Source organism: Urocitellus parryii, chromosome 10 (genome assembly GCF_045843805.1).
Source record: "Urocitellus parryii isolate mUroPar1 chromosome 10, mUroPar1.hap1, whole genome shotgun sequence".
Taxonomy (NCBI): Eukaryota; Metazoa; Chordata; class Mammalia; order Rodentia; family Sciuridae; genus Urocitellus; species Urocitellus parryii.
Window position 1 is genome coordinate 139,099,356 of NC_135540.1, and position 26,979 is coordinate 139,126,334.

The 26,979-nt window shown below is 50.2% G+C and overlaps 1 protein-coding gene across 2 annotated transcripts in view; it reads left to right on the plus strand.

The window, feature by feature from the left end:
• The window catches only part of Slc2a9 (solute carrier family 2 member 9), a 132,278-nt gene that overhangs the window by 37,998 nt on the left and 67,301 nt on the right, over positions 1–26,979 (plus strand). For both annotated transcript variants that reach the window (XM_077803363.1, XM_077803364.1), the window contains 2 exons: positions 3,311–3,435; positions 6,552–6,697. In XM_077803363.1, the coding sequence (XP_077659489.1) occupies positions 3,311–3,435; positions 6,552–6,697 (271 nt within the window). The remainder of the gene's footprint in view (positions 1–3,310; positions 3,436–6,551; positions 6,698–26,979) is intronic.

A 26,979-nucleotide genomic window follows, 5' to 3' on the forward strand; every position in this document is an offset into this window, starting at 1 on the left:
TGCAGAAGGTGTCTGGGAGCAGGAGCTGGGTGTGGTTTCTAACGAAGCCTTTTCTTCCTCGCCGTCTGTAGAGCAGGGAGCAACTGTGCCACCCGAGAGCCTGGCAGAGCATCTCACAGACTCATTTGATCTAGACCCTGCACAGCAGGGATGTGTCCTGTGAGGCCTTGTGTGGGGTGGAGCGGACCCTAGGTGGGAGCTGCAGGAAGAATCGGTTGGCTCTTTGTCTTTGATGTTTTACAGTCAAGCTCCTTCCACCCCTGGGATGGAGTCAAAATGGACAGGCAGCATTTATTGGGGTTCAAAGGCCAGAGCCACCCTGTGGAGGGCCTAGGCGGCTGGGACCACAGGGAGAGGGCTGGTGCCCAGAGGAGTGAGGCCTGCTGCTGTGGGCAGAGAGGGAGGGAGACCCTGCTCCTCCCCTCCCAGCCCTGACAGGAGGCTCTCACTGGCCAATCCTGCCTGGAGCTGGGAGGTCACAGAGTTCCAGAGGAAGGGAAAGGGAGGGAGGGCAGATGGCAGCTGTGAGCAGTGGTCTCCCTTGTGTGGTTTCTCCTCCCACAGCTTCAGCTACCTGCAGTCACCTGTGTTCTGAAAATATTAAATGGAAAATTCCAGAAATGAACAGCTCCTAGGTTTTTAATTGCATGTCATTCTGAACAGCATGAGGACATCTCACTGTTAAAATGTTTGGCTCCACTTTGGAAAAGACCCAATGGATGTAAAGTTAAGGGTCCCTTTCCACTCTGCCCTCCGGTCACTCCATTCCCCACCCAGAAGGCACCCAGCATTTCCAGTTTGTGTGCGTCTTTTCCAGCTTTTTGTACCTAGTCTACAGACAGACAGACAGACACACAGACAGAGACGTGCACACACACACAGCTTTTCCACACACATTGTTGCATATTTACACAATTTTCTTCCCTTCTGAGCTTGTACCTTGGGGTCTTTCCACATCACAACATGCAAAGGTCCCTCTCTGAACGCCCCACTAGGGGGAGGTGTTGCAATTTATTTAAACAGTCCCCTAACAGGACACTTAGGTTGTTTATGTCACTGCTACTACAGAGGATGTTGTCATGAGCAATCTTGGTACATAATCATGGAGCCACAAAAGTCAGTGACTAGGGGATTCTTTAGGAAGATGTAAAAGGGGGAGAAAATTTAATGGAAAGTTTGAGACAGATAAGTGGGATAAGTCAGGTAAGCCGGGCAGGCTCTGGTGTGCAATCAAGGGACCTAACTCCTAAAAGTAATAACGAGTCTCCTTCCAAGCCCCTGGCTTCTCACAACTCACCAGACAAGCCTCATGGAGTCCAGCGGTTTCTTTGTTTTACTCTTTCAGTACTGGCGACCGAGCCCAGACCCTGTGCATGCTAGGCCAGTGCTCTACCACAAGCTACAGCACTAGCCTTTAATTTTTTTTTTTTTTAATTTTGAGACAGGTTCTTACAAAGTTGTTGAAGCTGGCCTTGAACTTGGGATCCCCCAGCCTCAGCCTCCCTACTCTCTGGGATTATAAGCAAGTGCCACCACACCTGGCTCACTGAGTCTTTAGAGAGAGAAATAAGCTGTGAGAGCTGAGTCGTTTCTCCAACTCCTTGACCTGTTAATGGCATGACTAAAACTAAAACTAGGCCAGTGCCCTAGTTAACATGTCCACAAAATGGGGATAACAAGAATAACTACCTCAGCCAGGTGCTGTGGAGCACGCCTGTAATCCCAGCAGCTCAGGAGGCTGAGACAGGAGGATCGTGAGTTCAAAGCCAGCCCCAGCAAAAGCGAGGTGCTAAGCAACTCAGTGAGACCCTGTCTCTAAATAAAATACAAAATGGGGCCGGGGATGTGGCTCAGTGGTCGAGTGCCCCTGAGTTCAATCCCCAGTGACCCGCCCCCACCAAAAAAACAGTAACTGTCACTGGGACATTTTGAGGATTAGATGAAGCTCGTGGAAAGTGCTTAGAACAGGGTCTGTCATATAGCCAGAGTTCCATAAATGTGAACAGTTATGATCTTTTTGCAAGTGAGGAGAAAAAACTGAGCAAAGATTCCCACATCCTGAAAGGTAGAACTGGTGCAGGAATCCAGGTCTCGAGGTCTTAGGATACGCTAGTAAAACAGCCATCACAGTCCCCATACATGGCAGTTAATATTGATTATTGCCATGGGAATTCACCTGGCCTTGTTCTAGGGGACACCTTGTTCTGCAGTTCATCAAGTCCAAGATGCATGGGGTAAGAAGTAGTGTTATGTATGCACCATGGAGGGGTGGAGGTGGGGAGGAAGGAAGGTAGGGAAAGAGAGGGAGGAAGGAAAGGCAGAGATGGGATGGCAGGTGGGAGAGGGAGGCAGAAGAGGAAGGAGCCCAGCAGAGTGGCAGACACTATGTTCCTTATGGATCTGCTGTCCACTCCACATACCCTGCTCTGCTCGGCTCTGGGGCTGGGGCTGGGACCTGCACCCCCACCTCCATTTGTCCTTTGTGGGTAGGAGCCCTGGAGGAGGAGAGAGGACTTGCTCAGCTTTGTTTGCCTGAATTTTCCACCATTCCCAATAATGCCCGTGGCGGTTGTTACAGCTTCCAGCTTTTGTTCACACCTCGGAACTGTGCTCAGAGTTCCTCTCCAGGAAGCAGTACCAGCGGGCAGTACCCATGCCCAAGCTCTGACTAGCCCTCCAGGGCCTCTCTTCCAAAACCTCAAGTTATCAGTAGGACGTGGGCAGCATCCGTCCTCAGAGGTCCCCCTTTTGACATCTCACCCCCCATATTTGCTTAATCAATTCCCTGTGTTAAATTCTCTCCATTAAAATAACTAGAGCATGGGGCTGGGGTTGTAGCTCAGCGGTAGAGCGCTCGCCTAGCATGTGCGAGGCCCTGGGTTCGATCCTCAGCCTCACATAAACATAAACATAAATAAAATAAAGGCATTGCGTCCAACTACACCTAAAAAAATTTTAAAAATAAAAATAAATAAAATAACTAGAGCGGGTTTGGCACCCCTGCCTAGGACTCTGACTTATGGATCGTTTCCTGAAATTTTATACGAAAGGCTTCGAATTGATGAAATAAAATCCCACAACAGGGGATTCCCAGGGGCCAGGGCTGTCGGAGCTTTGGAAATGACCTAGTTGAGCCCGCGGTGAACCCAGAGGGAAGGGAGGCCTCACAGCTCAAGTGGTGGGGCGGGATGGGGCCCAGGCTCCTGATTTTCAGGCTGACGCTCCTCGCACGGTGCCTGTCCTACTCTGCCCATCTTTCTGCTTTGACATGCCTCATAGTGGGTCCTCATCAAACCCCTTTTCCTTCCAGGAAGAACACCTTGCTGGTTAACAACGGGTTTGCCATCTCTGCTGCCCTGCTGATGGCCTTTGCCCTCCAGGCCGAAGCCTTTGAAATGCTCATAGTGGGACGCTTCATCATGGGCGTGGATGGAGGTGAGACCCCCGTGAGGTGGATGGGGGCAGTGACACGTTCCTAGGAGGTGTCTGGAACTGCCGGCAGTGTTTGGGGCTGTCACAGACTGGGGCTCCTGATAGGTATTGACTTGGCAGGACCAAGGATGCTGGAACTCTGCACAGGGAGAAAGTCCAGTGACATGAAACACTGTTCGCAATGCCCTGGCACTGACTGAGAATCTCCAGCTGGCAGACCCCATCAGCCCGCCCAGATGGAGGTCTTCAGCACTTTATGTCCTCCTCCATCACCTCCCTCATGAGATCCATGTTCCAAGGAAATCTGGGTTTCCAGGGAGCTTCCGCGAGGCCCGTGCTTCCCGTCTGCCTGACTCACTCGTCACCCAGCACTTCTAGGGCTCCTGCTCTGCCTCGTGTCCTCGGGCCGAGACACAGCCATCCAGAAGACTCTTGCCCTGCAACTCACATCACAAGGGGTGGACAGAAAAGAAGCAGATGCACACGTCCTAGGAAGAAAGCGAGGGGGCAGGGGTGGCATGGGCTACTCTATAAGGGCCAGTCAGGGAGGAAGCACAGCAGAGACCAGAGTGAACCCAGGTGAGGCCAATACCCAGGGCAGAGTGATGCAGAGTGTGAGTGAAGCCCTGCACCAGGGAACCTGGGGGGAAGGCAGCCAGGGATGGGGTCAGACGCCAGGAGAGGCTATTCAGGTGTGGGGATGCTTGGTTCAGCACCCAGGATCCAGAATGACTAGCCATCCTGGAGTGTCCAGGACTGAAGTTTCCTGGGATGGATGGTACTGGGCAAACTGGGATGAGCTTCTCATACAGCCCACCTCCTCCACCACTGCCTAGCCTCGGCTCTCTCCCGTCCCCGTGATATTTCACAATTGACAAGCAAGAACAGTCACCATGTATTGACAGCTTGATGTATGTCAGCGCTCTGCCAAGAATCTCACGCTTATCCAGAGTGTGCACAGCCCCCGTACAAGGCAATGACATCACTGTCCCAGCTTCACGGAGGAGCTAGGAAGTCAGCCCACGCCCTCCGCCATGACCCTCGCTGCCTCTTCCATTCGGACTCTCTCACTCCCTCCCTGCTTTGGGGAGTTGATGAGCATTTTGCCCAGTGAGCAGGAGGAGCACCAGGGTAAGGAAGGTAACAAGATACTCAGGTGCTCATCAAGTGGCCCACATGAGCCGGGAGCCTCATGGGCTGTCATTTCCTTCCCACCACAGCAGGAGGAAGTGAGGGTCCTCACCCCATCTTGCAGATGAGTAAGCTGAGCCTGAGAAAGGGGTTCAGTCCACCCAATGAGGAAACCGCAACGCTGGGATCCAAACCCCATCACAGCACGTTTTCCCCTATTGCCCCGCCCACTGAGCACCAGGTGCTAAGTGCATCGGGAGCCAGCTTTTTACTAGGAGGCCAGTTGCTCCTAACATACATGTTTTGGATAAAAGTTCAAATTTCATCTGGCCGATTTTGTGACTTTCCAAATAATTTCTGTCTCTTGGCTTTTCAAGCTGTTTTAAGTGGTGTGTCCTGGACTAAGACGCAGTGGAGGAGATTCTGAATTTATAATTGATATCCAGGTCATGCATTCACTTTCCTGGTCCCCCCGCCTCTTAGGAAGGGCTTCCTTGGATACCAGCAAAGGGGGTGAACCCAGCTCCTCTTGGAGCACACTTACTGGTCAGGAGCTATGCTAGAGGCAATGGGAAGCCAAAGCTGGAAAGAAACTTTTGATATTCTCTCAAACTGGTAAAAAATTAGACAATAGTAGCAAGTGCTGACAGTCTTAATTCGCATAGCATTTTGGAAAGAGGAGGTGCAGAGCATATCTGAACTCTCACAGAAATCCCGCAAAACTTAAACTCAAATCTTATCCCCTTCCACCTTGGGGACGGGAAACTGAGGCTAAGAGAAGCTCACAGCCCCTTGCCCCAGGGTCCTGCTGCTTCCAACCAGGACCTCCAGAACATGCCATGGCTCCAGAACATGCACCCCGTGGGCTAAAGTCAGGAGTGCGCCTGTGGGAGCACTGCTACCAGTTTAGGCCCACACGGGGCCTTCAGAACAGCCCTGCCGAGCATAGGGACACAAGGCCTTGAAACCAGCAAGGCCTCATTTTTATTAACAGGTGTGTGCAGTATTTTTGTAAATCATTTTTATAACTATGACTTTTTACCTGACACCTACCTGATAGGCCTCTGACATATAAATTTATTTCACAGGCACTGAGGTCATATGTGGGTGACCTATTCTGTAAAATAGGTCTACCCATATCCGCTGTAACCAAGACCCATAACTTAAATAAAGAGGCAATTCAAGCTGGTGGGAAAAGCTTAGGCTCCAGAGCCAGGGAGCTATTGGGACTCTTTGGACAAGACAACATCTTTGGTCATCTCTAGATGCCACTTGGTGATTAGGAAAGTTACTCAATATCTATGCCTCAGTTTCCTCAGCTTTACAATAGAGATCATAGGATATTTACTTCAGAAGGTTGTAGGAAAAGCAAATAAGTTAATAGATGCAGAGAGATGGGTAGGACCTCAACTAATGGTAAGCACTATATGTGTTGATTATTATCATCATTGTTACCACCATCATCATCACCATCACCATCATCACTACCACCATCATCCCCACCACTATCATCACCTCCACCACCACCACTACCACCACCAACATCATAATCACCTCTACTACCACCATCACCACCACCATCACCTCCACCGATACCAACACCATCATCATCATCTCCACCATTATCATTAGCACCACCACCATCATTACTTCCATCACCAACACTACCACCGCCAACATCATCACCACCTCCACCAACACTACCACCATTAACATCCCCACCATTATCATTAGCAACACTACCACCTCCACCAACACCACCACTATCAGCTGTATCCTCTCCCATGAAATGCACCTACAGCCATACCCTACTGGGGAAAGGATGGAGTGCCCAAGGAAGCCTTACAATTTGTACAGCAGGCTAGGAATGATGCTTTGGCTCCAAGGTTGTCTATCATCATGAGCAGAGCAGAGGCTAGCGAGGGGCTGGGACCAGAGCGCCCCCCCAGGGAACCCCGCTTTCTGACAGCTGTGTGCCTCCTCCTCAGGCATCTCCCTCAGTGTGCTCCCCATGTACCTCAACGAGATCTCACCCAAAGAGATCCGCGGCTCTCTGGGGCAGGTGACCGCCATCTTCATCTGCATTGGGGTGTTCGCTGGGCAGCTGCTGGGCCTGCCTGAGCTGCTGGGAAAGGTGAGTGTGGCTTCTGGCCAACCCTGCCACTTCCTTTCACTGTGAGTCCTTGCTCCAGGAGCTCATCCCCACGAGCCCCATCCTGAGTGGTCAAGCCTTTTACTTGTTATTGGAGAGAAGTTGTTGTGTGTCCCTTCGTATTTTTAAGACATAAAGAACACAAATTCAACAAATTCAAACCGTACAGGATGTTCAGATCCACCTACCCAGTGACTGTTGCCAGCAGCTCAATTTGCCTTTCATGGGCGTCTTCTGTGCTTTGAAAACCTACATAAACATCCACGGTTTGTTGTGGCTTATTCCATAGAGTCATGCCATACACATTGCTTTGCAACTTGCTGTTTTCATTTAATATAATTTGGGCACCTTCCAAGATGTTAGTTAACTGTATTTCACTCTTGCGTTTTTTTTTTCTTTTTCCTAAATAAGTAATCTTGCAATCTTCTGGTTTGGCTTGCTGTTTGGTGAACAGGAGACTGGATTCGAATTCCAGCTCAACAGTGTTCTTGCAGTGTGGTCTCAGCAAAAGAGAAGGGCTCATCCAGGTCGGGGAGGGGTGGGGTGAACTTCCGCTTCCCAGAGGCAGTCCTCAAAAGTGGGCCCCCCAGGGTGAGCAGGAGCTAGGCCAGCGGTGGGGGAGGGGTGGGAGAAGACCCTCTGGAGAAAGGGAACCACAGAGAAGGCCCCAAGATGGGACAGAGCCCTCAGGAAACAACTGGGAGGGCTTGGGGGCTGAGGAGGGAGGAGGGACCTGCTCACTGGGCCCAGCCAACTTCAATAGGGCAACAGGGAGCACAGGTGGCCCTAGAGCAGGGGATGACATGGCCAGAGTCACACTGGAAGGGGCTCTGGGTGGTGATGGGGAAGCACAGGCCACAGTGGGGAGGGGGAGCAGGGATGCCGGAGGCTTGCCTGAGGTCCCTGCTGCTGCTCTGGGCGATGAAGGTGGGCTGGGGCCCCGGGGACAGGGGGGAACCAGTGGTAACCAGGGAGGAAGCAGGGCTTGATGCCCGGTATTGGATGAAGGTGAGGGAAGGAGTGAGGGGTCAGGATGCGTCTGGGGGAAGAGCTCATGATGGTGGAGCCCAGCATGTGTCTAGCACGTGTTGCAGGTGCTTGAAGACCTCGGCTCCTGTGCTGCTGAATTCTAGCGGGAGGAGGCAAGCAGTGGAGACAGTCTTAGTCAGCATGGAGTGCACTGTTGCCTGGCTCTTTGATTCTGTGTCCTCCTCAATAGCAGGCATGATGGCATGTCCCAAGTCCCTGAGCTCTGCTCAAGAATTACTTCTTCTGGGAAAGTATTGCTGGCAGATAGTGACCGTTCAGTGTGTCCTCAGAACACCTGGTGCACGGGCCTCTCCTGCGCCGTGATTTCTGTTTGCTTCTGCAAGCTGCCCCTGTAGTGGAGCAGCCACGCTGACATGTGTGCAGGAGCCCACTCACAGGTACTTACAATATGCACCAGGCGTTGGGCTGCAGCTGCTGGAGTGGTGGGCAGAGCCACCCTGCCCTGGGCAGCTCACAGGAAGGCAGTGGCCAGTGGGCACCAGGTGATGGGAGGCAGAGGTGCCTCCGCGCGGGGTCAGGGATGGTTTTCCTGCCGAGTGATGACTAGGACTTGTCTGGGCCAGAGCTGGTGGGGAGAGGGACAGAAGCGGGTGCTGAGCCAAGGGAACAGTTTGGGGAGTCCCCAGACCCTAATTAAGAGGCAGAAAAACCAGAGGACCAGGGCATAGTGGTGAAGGAAGGGAAAGGAGGAGAGGAGGAGAGGGAGAGGAGAGAGGGAGAGGATGCAGGAGAGAAGAGGGAGAGGGAGGTGCCTTGGAGAGTGGGTGGGTCAGATCCCTGGGACAGGAGGGCCACACCTTTCTGGTAAAAAGCACAGAAGAAGGCTTCAGAGGCCTGAGTGCTTGGGGAAATGCTCCCAGTCCCACAGTGTCTCTGATGCCCCTCCTGGTAACCACTATTTTATTTTCTATGGATGAGTATTTGATTTAAAGATAAAATTTTTTTGGTCCTCATGTAAGATCAGGCAGGGTTTTTCTTTCTGATCCTGGCTTAGTTCTAGTATAACGTCCTCAGGTTCATGCGTGTTGTGGCCGATGGCAAGATCTACTTCTTTCCCAAGGCTGCACAGTAGTCATACACATTCTTTGTTCAGTCTTCCACCCAGAGGCACTTCTGCCGTCCCACATCCTGGCTGTGTGAGCACGGCAGTGACCCTGAGTGCAGGCATCCATATGGTGTGGTGATTCTGTCTCCTTGGGTGTTCCCAGAAGAGTGACTGCACGGTCACAGGATAGTTCTATTTTTAACATCTGGAGGCGCCTCCATGCCATTTTCCACAAGGGCTGCATCACTCTCCCTTCCCACCAAGGGCTGGCCCACCCCTACCTCTGTCTTGATGAGAGCCGTCCCCGTAGCTGTGAGGTACCAGCTCATTGTGGTTTTGATTGGCATTTCCCTGACCGCGAGTGCTGCTGGGCATCTTTCCATATACCCATTGGCCAGTGTTGTGTCTTCATTGAACAAACATCTATCCAGGTTCTTTTCCATTTTTGAAACTGGTTATTTGTTTTTCTGCTGTTGAGTTGTGTGGAATTTTTAATATATCCTGATACTAACGCACAGTCTGCCATTTCATTTTACTAGTTGCTTCCTTTGCTGGGTAGTTTGATGTAGCCCCATTATTTACATTGCGCTTTTGTAGCCTGAGCTTTTGGGGCAGTATCCAAAAAAATATTGGCAAGGTCAATGTCAAGTGGCTTTTTCTCTATGTTCTCTTTTAGGAGTTTTATGATGTCAAGTCTTATGTTTAGGTATTTTATCCATTTTGAGTTGATGTTTGTACATAATAAAAGGGTCCAATTTCTTTCTTTCTTTTTTCTTTTTTTTTGCATATGGATATTCAATTTTCCCAGCGCCATTTATTGAAGAGACTGTTCTTTTCTGTTTTGTCTTTTCAGCAAGCTTCTCAAAATTTAATTTTCTATATGTTTGTTGAAGTTTATTTCTGGAGTCTCTTAGGTGCTCCATTGACTGGTGTGTCTGTTTTTATGCTCCTTTGATTACTAACACTGTGTAATATAATTTTAAATCAGGGAATGTGATGCCTCCAACTTTTTTTCCTCCTCAGAATTGCTTTGGCTGTTCAGGGTCTTTTGTGGTTCTGTGTGAATTTTAGATTTGTTTAAAACATACATACATAGGAAGGTCACTCGCAATCATGGATTGGAAGAATTAAAACTGTTAACCTATTCATGCTATCCAAAGCAATATACAGATTCAACACAACCCCTACCCAACTTTCAGTGGCCTTCTTCACAGAAATAAGAAGATAAACATGCTTAGAAATGCTCTTGGGCTGCAGCAAGGAGAAGATTGGCTCTCACCCAAGACCCGAGGGCTTCTGCTGGTCAGCCATGAGCTGCCAGGAGCCAGGATTAGAGCAGGTGGACAGGTTGAGTGAGGTTGGTGGGTGACGGGCTGTTGTGTCCTGGGGAGGAGAAGTCAAGGGCACTGTCCCTGCATCTGACCCCTCTTCAGGTAGAACAGAGGGGCCAGACACAAGACAGGGGCCGGGGAAGAACAGGAGCAGCTTTGCAGGGATCAAGAGGACAAGTTCACTACCATGAGCAGCCTGAGAGGCAGAGCTGGACCAGGAACCTAGATTCCCAGGCGGGGGACTCTCCCTGGAACCCCAGGGCTCATTGGCAGGCTGCTGGTCAGGGCACAGCTGCCCATGCCTGCCCTCTGACCTCCACCAGCAGAGAAGCCTTACACTGAAAGGTCCCTGGTCCCTGCAGGCTGTCTCTTCCCCATCAGATTGGAATTTCCAGACGGTCTTGACTCTGGGAGGAGGGTGTGTGAACAACCCATTAGAAGCCTTTTTTGTTTGTTTATTTCATGCTCTTGGGAGGTGGCTATTGGGCTTCTGGTCCAGGCAGGAACATCAGGTGGAAATTTTTCATTTATCTCTGGGGATTTACAAGTGAGAGCCACAGTTATTCAGCTGAGTGTCAGAATTTCACCTTCTGTATTTCAATCATGTTTGTCATTTACCTTCAAAAACTGAGACAGCTAAGCTTTGAAAAAAAATTAAAAAATAGAAAAGCTGTGCTTCCGCGCAGGCAGCTGCTTTGAACCATGAAGGCTACAGGAAGTGGGGAGAAGGTGGTGCTCAAAAGAGGCCCCAGAAGGCAGGAGCTGGGAGCAGGGTGGACTCTGGCTGCAGTCAGAACGTGCTCAGAGGCACTGTGAGACAGGTGGTGGATGGACACCGATGTGACACTTCATGCTTCCAAAGGATATTTTTAAAAATGCATTAAATAGCTATTTATCTTGCAAAAATGAAAATAAAGGAATTTATGATAGTCATAGGCAGACCTATGAGAAGAGAGACGGGAACAATGTGGATCAGGAATGGTCACATATGCTAGGGACACCCATTCAGATGCAGTGCCGGGGGGAAGGCAAAGCGAAGCTCAGAGCCAATTGCTGCTGTGTGGACTTCACACCCAACTTGGTCCCTATTGTTCCTGTGTAGAAGAGTTTGTGCTCATTTCAGAACATTTAGAAATTATAAAAAGGGCTGGGCATGGTGGCGCATGCCTGTAATCCCAGCAGGTCAGAGGCTGAGACAGGAGGATCACAAGTTCAAAGCCAACCTCAGCCATCTACTGAGGCCCAAGCAACTCAGGGAGACCCAGTCTCAAAATAAAATATGGAAACAGCAGAGCTGGGGATGTGGCTCAGTGGTTAAGTGTAACCAATCGACTGGTTCAATTCCCAGTACCAAAAGAAGCACTATAGCAAGGAAGCAAAGTCACTGAAATTCCATCGAGGGTTTGATTTTTATGACTAGGATGAATTCACACCTAATGTATGCAATATGGAAGAGTTTGGAAAGTGAAAAAATTAAAACTTCTAATTCTCACCATCTCTGGGTGATCATCTTAACAGTTCTTAGAATTTGTTTTCATTAATTTTTCTATGATCTCACACAATTTGATTCATTCCATTTCTAGCTTTTTGTGGGATGATTATAATTATTTACCATGATAATGTTAATCATTATAAAATAGTTATTCTATGGGGTACTGTAATTTGTTTCATTGGTCTTTATTTGATGGACGTTTGGATAATTCACAATAAGGTGGGGGAGGGGGGCACTAGAGAAGAATAGCGTTACCTTAGAATAGGTAGAGGGAAGTGACGGGAGGGGTGGGGCAGGGGCAGGGATGGGGGAATAGGAAAGATAGTATAATGGAACAGATATTATCACTGTATGTATATATGTGACTGCACGACCAATATGATTCTGCAACATGTGCATGCAGAAAAATGAGAAATTATACTCCATCTATGTATGATATATCAAAGTGCATACATGTATTCTACTGTCAATGTAAAACTAATTCAAACAAAAAATTAATAATTTTTTAAAAATTTTAGAATAGGGTCTAGTTAAGTTATTTATGGCCTTTGACTAATATGCTGAGGCTGACCTCAAACTTGCAATCCTCCTGCCTCAGCCTCCTAAGTCACTGGGGTTATAGTATGTGCCCTGGTGCCTGGCTGCTGCTGATGTTTTTTAAAAATTTTTTATTTGTAGTTGATACAATATCTTTATTTATTTATTTATTTTTATGTGGTGCTGAGGATCGAACCCAGTCCCTCACACATGCAAGGCAAGTGCTCCACCACTGAGCTACAGTCCCAGCCCCTGCTGCTGATTTTTAGCTAAGGAAATAGAAACCGTGATTCTCTTAAGATGTTCTCTATTTTGTTGCTGCTGTTGGAATTCCCTTTTTCATCATTTTTTTCTAACTGGTTGTTAACAAACTATGGGAGAGCCATTGACTGACATATATGAATCTGGAATTCTCCGTACTTTCTAATAGTCTTTGTTTGCTTCCCTAGACAAGTCAAATAGTGATTGTTGACAGCATCTTCAAGAGTGATCATTTTCTCCTCTTTGCCACACATCTCACACATCTCATTTCTTTTTACTGATAGTCAGGTCTCATTGCATTGCTTAGGAGAATATCAATGATGATTAGCATCGTTGGCATTTTTCCTGATTTGTTGGCAATACCTGTTGTGTTTCATTATTGTGATCTTTTATTATTTGAAACTGACAAATATTTGGACAAGGAATTATCTGTCTCATCTTAGTTCTTACAGACCATCAGCAATGAGTAAGATGTTTTCTGATATTTATTAAACTAATTACTTTTTTGTTATCTGGTAACTAATTATGGGGTGTTATATCATCAAAGTGCCCTTCATGACACTGTCCTCACAACCTCCTGGAATACACCTTCCTGGTCATGGTAAACTCCTTTTTTCTTTCTTTGTGGTGCGAGAGATCAAACCTGGGACCAGCACCTGCTAGGCAAGCTCCGAGCTATGTCCCCAGTCTGACTCTTCTTTTTATATATTGTCAAATTTGGTTCATTGATATCTTATTTAGAATGAATGTGCTTACATATAGATGAGATTTGTATAGAGTTTTTTTTAAAAAAAAAAACATAGTTGAAGATGGACAGCATGCCTTTATTTTATTTATTTATTTATTTAGCTTTATGTGGTGCTGAGGATGGAACCCAGTGCCTCACACATGCTAGGCCAGTGCTCTACCATTGAGCCCAGCCCCAGCCCCAGCCCCTGTTTAATGTTTAACTCACACTTGGATCATCAAAAGACCTCCCTGGTAAAACTGTCTCAGCCAGTCTTCCTTTGGGGAGAAGTTCTTTGAAGATCTTTATCAGTTTTTTTCCTTAATTAACAATTTATTTTTTTCCTTTTTTTGAGTCAATTTTGTTATTTTCCATCTTTTCAATGGAGTTGCATATATCACTAAAATTTTCCAATGCATTAGCATTCAGCTATGTGCATTTTAATGTCTATTTCTATTTTAATTTCTGTTTTTAGATGTCTTTCCTTGATTTAATTTAATGTGATTTTTCTTCCTTTTTTTTACATAAAATTTCCAAAGGGTTACCTACAATTTTGTTTCCTGAAAAACCAAACTCTTTGAAATACCCATTTCAGTGCTTTCCAGTGTTACTAGTTCTACTTTCAGTGGTCCAGAAGTTTTGATGGGCCACATTCTCAGTGGCAGTTTCTTGAACACTCTGTCATTGCGATTCCACCTTTAGAGTGTTCTCAACATCACACCTGCTGTTCTGTTGTGGTCACTCATTTTCACCTTTGTTTTTCTCATAAAGACAAAGTGATCCATAAATTCCTCTTCGGGACGGGTCCTGGTTTGCCTGCAGGTGCCGGCTCTTTCTGGCTCATGATAAAATACAGACCTGGCATCACAATACGATGGTTTCAGCAGTCACTGTTGTTGATCCACAAAATAGAAAGGTGCTCAGACCTGAAGTGTTTCCCATGAGATTAAGAAGGGGTGACATTGTGTGGCTATGTCCTGGAAGAGTGAACTCCCGCAGGAAGGCCCCACATGGCTCTGTGCTGCCCCCGCCCCTGACACCCTGGCTCTGCATCCTGGCCTTCCCACCACTTGCCGTGGGTCCTTGAATAGGCCGCTAAGCTTCTCTGAGCCTGGGTCCTTGCCTGTATAGCGGGATTAATGGTGACACTTCTTTAGTGGGGACTCTAAAGTGCACCAGGTCCTTGGAACAGCGCCTGGAGCTGGTGCAGAACCGATGTTGGCCACCATCTCCTTTCATTCAAGGAGCAATACCCAGGAGTGAGTGTTGCTAATTTCTGTTTTGCAGATCAAAAGCTCAGACTCAGGGAGCTTCACTGCTTACCCGAGTGGTGCAGCAGGGCGGCAGTGGGAAATGGGCTTCCTCAGTTCCCGGCCGGTGATTTCTCTGTACTGGGGCAAGGCCTGACTCCATGGGGAGCTGGCGGGCTTCCCAGTGGTTAGGGCCCTGGGTAGGAAGTCAGGTAAAAGTCCTGTTCGGTCTCGTTTGTCTCAATGGATGAAGACGTGAGGCAGTTTTCTACTCCAGTCCTCATTCGAACCCAAGAAGAGAGGAAATTTTCACTCTTGTCAACAATACTAGAAATGTGTTTGTCCCAATGAAACTTGTTTGAAGCCCCAGCAGCACAGCAGCCTTCTATCTTGGCAACCACACCCTTCCCCCTGGAGATGAAGCATCTCATTTGTGGCTTGCCCAGGTGCTTTCTGTGGCTGGAGTAAAGGATCAGATGGGCAGGGAGCAGTCGTGCAGAGAATTGCCTTTGGAGGGAAATAGGACAACCCCTCGCCCCCTTATTCCTAATGCCAATTCTAAGTCAGAGTCCTTTAAAGAGGTTCTGGGTTCTGACTCTCCTCTTTGGGGGCAGTGAGTCCTGCAGTCTTGCTGTGTCCGCTGCAATTCATCCTCCTCCCTAAGGGTAGGAAGCAAATGCTCTCCTGGGCAGAGTGCTGCCACCTGCTGGGCAGCCGGGCTGGTGTCAAGAGGCCTCACAGCTGCAGGAGGATATGGCCCAGGTGTGCAGGGTCTCCAGGCTGCTCCAGGGCCGCACATCTTCACCAACAGCCAAGGAACTTTCCAGAGGGGGCAGACTCCCTCCCCGCCCGGCCCCATCCTGCGGAGTCAGATCTCTGAGATCCAGAGGACACAGTGATGGCAAAGGCTTCCCATTACCCAGGGGCCCCCCACCTTGGCTTTAATCAGCTCTCAGCTGCAGTTTTGTAAAAACGATAGCCAGGTATCCCGTCCACGTTCAGTCCACGTGCATCGCCGGCTCCCCGGGACAAGGTCTAGACTTCCCAGGGGGTGACAAGCCAGGCCTCTGAGGCCAGTCACTCCTGTGTGCTTCTTGCCTCCTTACCCTCCGTCTCACAGACCATGAAGCCAGGGGCATCACCTTGGAATCACCTGGGAATTGTGAACCAGGCTTCTCGCCCACTCCAGGCCTGAGCTTAAACCTTAGGGGTGGTTCCCAGGAATCTGCATTCTTATCAGACTCCTTGGGGCCCTCTGGAGATGGTTTCTCTCCTGACAGCCACCAGAATTAGCTGCTCCCACCTCAGTGTTCCCCGGAGGAGACCCCTTTGCCTCTTAATCAAGTCCTCATTCACCTGTTGCTCTTGACCAGGGGCCTAGGTCAGATACAAAGATGAGACCTCTTCCTCATCCATCCAACTGCAACCGTGAGCTGGCCTCCCAATGAGGATGGAAGCACACATTTCTCTTAACCTTGGAATTATGAAGACCCTGGGACTGAACCCAAGGGTACTTTACCACTGCCACTTTTACACCCCTAGTCCTTTTTATTCTTTGAGTCAGGGTCTCACTAAACTGCTGAGGCTGACCTTGAACTTGCAATCCTCCTGCCTCGGCCTCCCAAGTCATTGGGAATATAGACATGTGCCACCACACCTGGCCTGACCCGTGATTTTGCTAAAGATTCTTTGCTTCTGAGAACACAGAGACCCCCCACGTTCACCTGCAGAGATGTGCATGGTCAAAGTTCAGGCCACCAAGTGCCTGGAGTGCTAAGACTTGGGCTGGTCACCTCTCCTGACCTCCAGCCTTCTGTGGATCAAGGGAGGCCTGCTGAGTCTCTGATTTGATGGCTATTGCTGTGCCGATACCTCCTGGGGCAGGGGCACTTCAGCCCCTTGGTCAGTTCAGCTGCTGTCTCTGTCTGCAAGCAAGGAAGGTGGGAGGGAAACAGAGAGAGATTTAATGGCTCTTGAAGGCGTGTCAGCTGGAATTTTAAAGAACGTCTTTGAAGCTTGTCTGAACTTTGCTGGGTTATCTGTGAGGCAGCCTCTAGGGAAGCGATTAGCTCAGCTGCCCTTTGAGTAGGTGGCCTCTAGTGGAGGCTGGAAGGGGGTGACTCGGGGTGGGCTGCACAACTGCCCGGGAGACCTGCACCCCCTGCATCTCTCCTCTGAGCCCAGCCCTGTCCCCCGCACCACACGTGGCCTCTCTCTGTCTTGGCAATGGTTTCCTGAGCTCTGAGGCTTCCCTGCTGCTTATGGACGCCCTGCTGAGCCATCTCCTGCTGTCCCTCCCACCCAGGCAGGGGTACCTGTGTTACCGGTGACAGGACCCAGGTACCTGCAGAGATGGGAGCTCAGTCCACCCCATCTTTGAGCTGCCTGACTGTCTTGCGCAAGTCACTTGGCTCCTCTGAATGCCTGTCACTCGTAGAACAGGCTCATGACAGTTAAGGAAAACAGGAAGTGGGCGCAGTGGGAGGAAGAAATTCTCAAAGTGCTTGCTCAGTGCCAGGCTGGCCGTCAGCACTCCATCTCCACCCACTCTCCCCTCTGCCCGGGCGGGAGGGGGTCAGAAGATGAAGACTTGTGGGGAGACTTGTCCAGAGAGGTTAGTGACCTGGGGCCATGTGTCAGTCACTCTGCGTCTCTATGACCTCAACACCTGACATGAACAACCTCAGGAGGAGGAGCTGAGCTTGGCTCTTGGTTTGAGTTTCAGTCCAGGTCAGCCATGCCTCGCTCTGGCCCCAAGTGAGGTGGAGCACCAAGGCCGAAGGGCAGAGGCAGGGGAGAGCTGCTCAGCTCACGGTGGGGGTGGGGTCAGGAAGCAGAGAGGGAGGGAGAGAGCCGCAGGGAACATGTGGCCTTCTAGTCACTCCCCACCTGTCTGCAGTTGCCACCCAGCTGCCCACTCAAACTAACACGAACCCATTAGGCCACAGCCTCAGAACCCAATCCTTTCTCCTCTGAGCATTCCTGCATCAACACAGACCACGATCAGCGTCTGGGTGGGCGATATTAAGGTGTGACGGCTCGTGCGACCAGACGGTGCCTGGCATCTCACAGTCCGGCTGCTGCCTCCTTGGGCTCCTCTCTGTGAGGGCAGGAGGATCCAGTTTGCCTCTCCTGACCTCTCACAGCCCTGAAGACAGGACCAGATGCTACTGGACGAGTGGGTACTAGGCCCCTCCTCTGTCTGCAGAGGGCTTGCTTCCTGTCAGGTCTGTGCTAGGTCTTCACCAGCATCGCCCCGTGCAGTCTCCACACTGCACAACGATGCTACCAGGGTGGGGGGATTCTGGTATCCTGCCCATTTTGCTGAAGGTTGGAGAACTTGCCCAAGGCTCCGTGCTCAGACACCAGGAGCCAGGATTCAGCCAGTCTCGCCCAGACCTTGCTCATAATCACTCTGTTTATAACCAAAGTCAGCCCAGGACTGTACTTTATGGGGTGTACTTGTTAGGACAAGTGAGCCCAGGGGCTTCCAGGCCTTGCATGTGTGGTGTGGGGTGCTAGGTCAGAATCTGGCCTGGGACCAGGCACCCTGCAGTGGGCACAAGCCCCAGCCTGTGACTTGGACAAATTTGTCCATTCATTATCCACATATTCATTGAACAAGCATTTATTGAGCACTACTGTGTGCCTGGCACTGGTCTAGGTTCTAGCCAGGAGTGAGCCTGGTTAGTTAGAATCCCTCCCCTCACTGGCCTTGTGTCTTAGTGGAGGACACGGTCAGAGACAAACACACGAGTCCTGTGAAACAGAACGGGGCAGGAAGGAGGCAGGGTGGCAAGGGAGGCCTAGTGGGATTAGATAGTGTGGCCATGTGGGAGCCAGGGAGGCCTGAGGCCTGGGCGCAGTGCAGGCTTGGCCAGCAGCTCCCTGGGGAGGGACCCCCAGCTCTTCCCCAGCAGGGACCCTGCAGGCCACCTCTTCTCATCCTGGCTGCTCCCGCTTCCTGCTTCCTGCTGGCCCTCCAAGGCTCCGTGGTCTCATGTGTCCTCTCCCCTCCTGCCCCACCAAGTGCCCCTACATCAGCCCTCCTCACCTGGAGCCTCTGCAGGTGGCCTGCGTCCATCACCTCTGCCTCCTCCAGCCATAGCATATGATTGGCTCCTTCCACGGGATTCACTGAGCTCCCAGTGCCCCGGACCCCAGGGCATGAGTCAGGCAAAGCCCCTGCCTGCAAGGCACTTGCCGCCAGAGAGCCAGGTGTCAACTCCGACAGCAGAGGCCGGGGTGATGTGACCCACGGGCCACGGGGTAGCCCTCGAGTGGAAGGGCCCTGGGAAGGGCCCTAACACAACACAAGAGGGCGGTGGAAAACTTTCTAGAGAAGATGCATCCACCTTGCAGTCTAGGAGACAACGGTTTAGCCAAGTGGAAGGGCCACACTGCGCTGGGTGGAGGGAAAGGTCAGTAAAAAGGACCAGGAAGGATGGAGAGAGAGCTCAACACGTGTGGAAACCAGGTATGGTTCAGTCAAGGTGCCAGGGAGACAGTGACCGGAGAGGGTGAGCTGGGCCACCCTGCCCCTGCATCCATCCACCTGTCCTCAGTCCACCTACCCCCCCGTCTTCCCATCAGGCACTCTGGGTGGGGCGCTGCAGCCCCCCAGAGGCAACGCCCTGACTTGGAAGTTGGGAAGTTGCAGGCTTGAACCGACCTCTGCGGCTTGGACTACGTTCTTCAGTTCTCGGTATTTCAAAGGGGTGACGATCAGCCGGGCGCCGTGGAGTTAATGCAGCGGTTAAATGAGGCGCCCTGACTGAGTGCACCTCTCTCCTCACCCCTCAATCACGTCACTCGGCCTTCAAGAAAGGTCCAACAAAGCAGCAGACGTGATTGTCACCGCCCTTCTGAAAACGGGGAGGGGAAGCCAAGCCCCTTGAGCCCGCCCCACAAAGCCTCCTGCCCCTGTGGAGTGCTCACAGTAGACGGGACAGCGCCTTCGCTCAGGGGCTGCCCGGGAGGCGCCACCTTCCTGCCCCCTCTGACTTCCCCTGAGGGTCCTGGCTGCTCTTGTTCAGATTCTCCTTTCTGTGCCTGTGGCGTGGTGAGGGTGTCACTGAGACTGTCCCCGACTGAGCACTAGTGAGGACGGCCAAGCAGTGCTCTCACTCACTGCGTCGGCTGGAGGGCTCCTGGGGCCAGGGCAGGGAGGTGGCTCCCAGGAGGGGCCTGTTTGCTCCTCCCATGCTGGGGCCAATCTGCCAGTTTGAGTGTCATCTGAGTGACCTGGGGAGGCGCAGGCCCTGGGGAGATGCAGATCCAAAACCTCTGCTTTCCTAACCAGGAGAGGCAGATGCTGCTTTTGGCAGATTTCAAGTCCTACTGTGTGGGATGATTAGACTCCTCTCACAGAACCTCCTTGCCTCTGGGCTTCCTAAACAGCGCCCACTGACTCAACGCCTTCCCAGGCTTTGAAAGCTGAGGCAGAACAGCACCCAGTTAGCCTGGGTCCCTGCCCAGCAGGGCTTGGGGTTGAAACCGGACAGTGATTGGAAAGAAGTCCACTTCTCAACCCCAAGCACCCATTTAGCTGCCAATCAGATGTGACTCAGCCCTTCTGAGAGCTGTTCCTCTACCTGGCTGTGCCGCTCATCTGCAGCCGGTGGAGCCTGAACATGGGCATGGGTTTCACCACCTACAACAAACCTCCAGGCGTGCACGGCCTCCAGAAAAGTATCCCCTAGACATTATTCATATTTCAATTTCATATTTGTCTTAAAACTTCAATTGGTTTAGTCATAACATTAGATAGAAATAGTTCAAAACATCCAACACACTGAAAGTCTTGTGATGGAGAGTGGAGGGTCGTTATCCCACCTCCTCAAGCCCCCCGACTGCCTTCCAGTGGTACCCCGAGAACACTGTTACCTGTTTTCTTAATAATTCCCCCATATTTGAAAATAATCAGGTATGACACTACTTCTAGATTCATTTGCTTTTGATATTGTCCACTAGTGGCCTCCTATGATAGTTGAGATCTTAGCATTCTTATACCATTATCCCTCCCCTTTCTCTATTCTACCAATATAAGTATAACCCAATTTTTCACTAACTCACTGGTTAACATTTGTATTATTATGAGTATATATTGAGAATTTTTCCTTCTTATACAACTTTATGTTTTTCCTAGTGTTAATCATTTCTCGTTATTTTTTCATTTGCTTAGAGTTTTTTCCTATGCCTATGATTAATCTTTTCCAAATGTTCTGATATTAAAGAGCTGACAATAAATTTGCAAAACACTCATATATATCACAGACATTCTAGAAACTCTATTTTCCTGCCTCGGCCCTCTAACCTATTCCTTCCAACTAAGTGGGTAGTTTCTGATCCTGGTCTAGAACGATCCTCCTTCGCTCTTTGCATTTGATTCCCGAGTAGGATCCTTTGTTTCCTGGACTTTGCATCTTTCTCTTCTTGGTTTATTTCTTCATCTTGTTGAATAATTTCTTCTAGTACTTTCCTAAGAAAGAAACAAGGAGGTTAAAAGCTTTTGAGACATTTCACATCTAAAAATGTCTTTATTCTACCTGCACACCCCCATAGATAGTTTAGCTGGATACAGAACATGAATGAATATTTTTTTCCTAAGGATTTTGAAGGCACTGTCCTCTGGCATCTAGCACTGCTGATAAGAATCCTGATGTCTTTCTTATTTCTGATCACTTTTATTTAAGTTATTTCTCTTTAAGAATTTTTACAATCTTCTTTTTGTTTCATTTTGAAATCTTTCCATTCTTTGGTTTGGGTCATTTTCTATTGGGTCATTATCCCACCCTCTCAAGTCCCCCGACTGCCTTCCAGTGGTACCCTGAGAACACTATTCCCAGGTTCTCCTGGAAGCCCAGGGCAGTGGGAGCCTCAGGATGCCCCCTGTAGTTTTTAAAAATCCAGAAATGCAGAGACCTCAGTCCTGTATTCCTCTGTCAACCTACATACTAATTTCCTCTCATTCTGAGAAATTCATTGTGAAACTTCTTTGGTAATTTTCTCCCTCTCATTTTTCTATTCTCACACAATTTTTCTGAAACTCCTTGCAGTCAGTAAGACCACTCTTCTAATTCTGATTTTAATCTTTCTCTCCTTTTCTCTGTGTTTATTATTTTGTAGTTTCTCAAATTCAGCTGACATCTTGTCTAAGACATTTTCTTAGTTTCATATTTTTAATTTCTAAAGGTTTTATCTCTGTTCCTGTCTCATAGCATCTGTTCTTGTTTGCTGGTTACAATATTTACACCTCTATTAATGATAAGGTTTTTTCCCCTTACATTTTGTTCTGCTATATGTTTTCTTTCTTGGCTCCAGATTTCTTATTTTTCTTTTGTTTTTTTTCCACCCCTCTCCTCCATGTTAGGATTTTTTCAAATATCTGCTGCTTTCACTCACGTTTCAAAAGATGAGCAGAAGTCTAGGTGAGGGGCAGGTTCCACACTCAGCTGATGAGTATATGTGCAGCGTTTCTGTGGGGAGAGCCCCCCCATCAGTGTGTGGCCGACTTTTCTCTTGGAAGCAGATGCTATTCTGGTTGTAGATCGGCTGCAGGTGGTGGAGGGCTCTGAGGCTGGTTTTCCTGTGTTGCCCTCTCGGCTTCCTGCCATGCCTGGGATTACCACGGGTCCACTGACTGCAAACAAGCGTGGACTCCCCCTCCCGTGGGAGGGCTGGCTGGAGTGAAGCTGTGGTCTTTCTCCAAATCTCTCCATCTTCCATCTGTGGCCTCACCCTGCCCAGTGGTCCCTTTGTGCTGACCCACTGGGGTCTGGGGGTGAGTGTCCTCAGTGCCCCATGGAGGCTTAGAGGACTCTTCCTCCTCTTGGTTATTCCATCTCCAAAGCTGGACTGGAAGTCTGGTGCCACTCTTTCCCCATGTCCTCGTCCTCACAGTTGCTGCCTGGGTAATGCCTGTGCCCCCAGGTCTAGGAACTGGAGAAGACAGACAAGTGTGGACTGCCTGCCATGTTGGGAAGTTTCCTTTTTTAAAAAAATTCTCTACTGCTCAATACAGAACACGCAATTTAGAATGATCCAATTGTAAGGTCTGAAAACACTCTAAGCAAAGCTTGAGCATTCATCTCAGAGCAGGGAGCTGAGTCTCACCTAGCCGCTGACTATACCAGGATGCCGCTGGAAGGAAGCTCTGGAGCCGAGGTGGAGGAGAGGTGGCTGTCCATCAGGATGCCCCGGGATAGTTTTTAAAAATCCAGAACCTTGAGCCCTGCCTTGGGCCTTAGAATCCTTAGATGCATGGGGTGCAAAAGGATCACACTGAGCCAAATTTGGAATCTTTGAGAGACTGAGGCAGGGGTCAGACAACACTTCGTCTAAGTGTCAGGGTTGGTGGGAGGGCCCGGCCCTGTGAGCAGGAAGCAGGCTGCTCGGTCCCTGCCACCTCCACCCACAGGAACATTTGGGTCTGTAGAGTGGGCACTCATCCAGGGTCGCTGCCACTGCCCGATGCAGGGGAAGGAGCAGAGAGAGGCCTCACCCCTGCGTGTTTAGGCCCTTACTAGATCGGCAACTCCATCAGCCAGCATGGACCAGTGGCTGTTGCCCAATAACCCAGTAGCCAGCTGTGCCTTGGGAGGAGCCTGGGCAGGGCGCGAGGCCAGGAGCATGTAGCCAGGTCCTCCTGGGAGCCCAGGGCAGTGGGAGCAAGGGCTGTCCCTCCTGCTTACTGCAGCAAGCAAATGGCCAAGTCTTCAAGGAGCTTCCACGCTTGAGTCCCCTGGGCGCGGCGGCTCCTTGGGTTGCTTGAGTCGGTAACCATGACAGCGGTGACGAGGAGCCAGGCCCAGGACAAGCACTTGATCCCGTGCAGGCTGTCACAGGGTCCTGTTATCCTGCTTCACTGATGGGGAAGCGGCTCATGGGAGCTCAATGCCGGGTCCAAAATCACGAAGGGAGCAGGCAGTTCTGCGGAGTCAAACCCGGTGGGTGGGCACCAAGTGCCCACACCTGCCCCTGCCCGGCCCTCCATGGCTGGGCCAGCTCCTTCAGGGCCAGGTGTGGCTGGGCTTTGGGATGGAGGAGTGGACAGTGAAGGGCCTCGGCAGGTGAGGCACTTCTCACTCTGGACTTTGACCTCCACCTTCCCTGTGGCCACCTGGGTCTTCAGTGCCAGTAGGAACCGGTAGGAAAACCTTTGTGAGGTTCCACACAGAGGGATCCACATTGACCCACACCCCCCAAAAACTTGGATTTTCAGAGTCTGAAGAAAGTAAGACTCAGAATTTGTGCATCACAACAGCTTGGTCATAGAACGTGTTTGCCCCAAGTGTGTGTTTCTAGGGTTGTTTCAAAGGATCTTGCGGAAAAGAAATGATGGCTCGCTAGAACTACAGGGCGTTCATCAGAGAACCCACAAGTAGAAAATGAGCTTTGCAGAGATGACCCCACCCCTTCCAGAGTGCAGACGCTGCCCCCTAAACTACCCTCGTATGGTTGTATCTGCTATTTGTCAAACACACAGGAAGCTCCCCCCACACGGGGACAGATGAGCACCGAGCAGCAGAGGCCCGGGGTGGAGCATCTGGTGTCCATGAGCGGCAGAGCCGGGATTCAGGACCCCAGCCCTCGACTCCTCCAGCACAGGGACCTGTGGGCTGCACCGTGGGGCTCAGAACCGCAGGGCTCTGTCTCCTACCTCCCCACCAGGCTTCTGCTCCAGCTATTTTGGTCCCTACTCTATTCTGAAATGATTCATTCACACGTTAAATGAATCCATTGTAAATTTCCTGTCTCCTTCTGATAATTTCACTTGTCAAGTTATTTTTCTCAATTCCATGTCAAAAACTTTCATCTCTCCCTCCTCCTTTCTTGGGGGATAATAAGAAACATTTAAAATTTGATTTCTCACATCCCAAGCTTATTCTTTTAGAAAGAAGTGTGTGTGTATATTTTTTTAACACAGAAATGACAGTTCTCAAAAAAATCCAAAACCCTAAAGTTCATCATTTAAAAAAATTTCTTTCTCAGCCCTTGGTTACATCTTCACACTCACCCTCAAGTTTCTGTGCCTGGAACTTGGCAAATTGGACGAAGGTGGAGGTTTGCTCTGGCTGTTTTGTATTTTCCTCTTGATGTGTGTTTTGAGATGATAAAGGATGTTTCTTTGAAAGAGAAGAAAGGGGACTTAATTTTCTAATCCAAAGTGATTCCGACGTGTGTTATTATTAAGTTTTTTTGTCTCTGTGACTAAAATACCTGACAAGGACAACTTAGAGGAGGAAAAGTTTGTTTTGGCTCCTGGCTTCGGAGGTGTGAGTCCTTGGTGGGCAGGCTCCGTTGCTCTGGGCCCAAGGTGGGTCAGAACATCGTGGCAGGAGGGCCTGGTGGAGGACCTCGCTCTGCTCTTAGCAGCTGGGAAACAGAGAGCGGGCGCGGGGGAAGAGACAAAGGGAAGCCGCACCCTTCCAGGCCTGCGCCCCGTGACCGGATCCCTCCAGCCCTGCGCCCCGTGACCGGATCCCTCCAGCCAGGCCCCTGCCCACAGTTACCACATCATCCGTCCATTCCAACTAGCATGGACCGACTAGGTGACAGCCCATCATTACACCTCTAAATACTCCTGCGTTAACCCAGGAGATTCGGGCGCCAGGGGAACGGGCATGAAAATGACATGGGGACAGTTTCAGAAAGTGACATTTGGGACAACAGGGATGAGGAAATCGGTGTGGACACCTGAGACACAAGTGGCTGTGACTTTTCAAAATCCGTGATGGAGTCCTTCCAAGTTAATTAGCATCTCACTCAAAGGTGAGGAAGGAGTGAGGAAGAGGCAGTGGCCATCTGTTTTCCGTGAGCTGCTCCGGTGAGAGCCGTGGCAGGAGAGCCGTGGGGACGGGCCGAGGCGAGGGTCACTGGCGGGAGGGCTGGGTGGAGGTGCCGACTTCTGGGGTAGGTGTGGGTCTCCTTCCCCTGCCCAGTAAGTTCTGCAAGATCAGAACCCAACCCCGGTGCCGAGGGCTGTCCCTGCTGCTCCCCTCTTCCTACCCAAGGCTGTATAGAGCCCGAGGCTGGCATGTGCTCTGCCGTTCTCCCTTGGGCCCCTCTTCAGCTCCTTCTGTCTGGGGAGGCCCTGGGATGACCGTTCAGCCCTGGGAATCAGGACTGTCACTTGCCTAACTTTCTACTTAGTCCAGCAATCTGCATGGAAGCAGCGTCTCTGTTGGTGATGGCTGTCCTCTGCTCGACCACAGTGAGGGGCCCTGACTGTCCTCTGAGTCCAGGGTGCCTCATGTCCAGTCCTCACGGAGGTCTGTCCTGCCCTCTCCCATTGGAGGTTCTGTGCCTCGGGAGCTTTAAGCAAGCTGAGCTGGAGCTAGGCCAGGACAGCAGCCAGTGTCTTCATGCCTGCTCCAGGGGCGAGGCTCCTTCCTGTGCACTCTCTTCTCTCCCTGCAAAAAACACCTGGCTTTTTGGCTCCTCTCTAGTCTTTCCTTGGGAAACCTTGGATGACCTTAGATCCTAGACTACAAAAGAACACATTTAGCACTCAAAAAAATGCTGTTCATCTTTCCTGAACAACAATCAGCAGGTTTCTCAGAAGCCACCATGTGCATCCCCCCCATGCTTTCAAATCCTGCTAGTTTCTCTGCTTGCTATTTCCTGCTTGATTCCTATTTTACTCCTGTTAAACACAAAAATTGGAAAATAAGTTATGATTAAGAGTTGCTCCCATAGACTGAGAGGTTGTCAAACAAACAAAACAAGTGCAGATGCTGGCCATGGGAGGTGTGATCACACAAACCAACCCCCCCTCCCACCGCCAAATCAAACCCAGAAACCATCCCCACCACCACAACCTAATGTTGAAAAGGGACTAGAGGGACAAGAACATGCAGCCCAGGGGCATCCACTCCAGTGGCAGTTCAGTTCCAGGGCTGAAGGCCACTGGGCCACCCTCTTAATGTCCCACTCAGAAACTCAAGGCAAGGTGCAGAGCTAGGGGATTATCTAGCATGGAGGTCATCATCCACAATTATCTAGACTGCTTGCTTCTCGAGGGGCAGCACTGAAGGTGTGATCTCAGTGACCAGAAGAAGGAGGGTTCTGGGCCAAGGGCAGCAATGGCAGGCCTTCCCAGGGCATGTCCCAGGACATGAAGACAGGGCCGGGTTCTGGAGTGAACTGGGAAAGAAGTACAAGGTGGGGCCAGATTCGAGACGGGGACTAGATACATATGTAAACATGACGTGGAGCCTGCTGCTCCCAAACATGATTAACCCTCCCACCCCAAACCCCTTGGAGATTAGCAAAATCTGTGAAGCAGTTTTACCCACTGGACTACAGTCAGGAAGGACAAGAATCAAACCAGAGGGGAAACAGGAGAATGGTCTTGCATCTTTACCAGAAAGGTGTGTGTGGGGGTGGGGGGAGAGAGAGGGAGGGGCATGTGCAGCCCTCTAGGTGCCAGCAGATGTGTGCTCAAGTCTTGCTGGATAATGCTCTTCATGTGCATCTGATAAAATGACCCGAAACAGGGATGGAAACTTCAGAATAAAGTCAGCCCAAGAATATCAGGAGTTCACACACATCTGGAAATAGTTTGGGT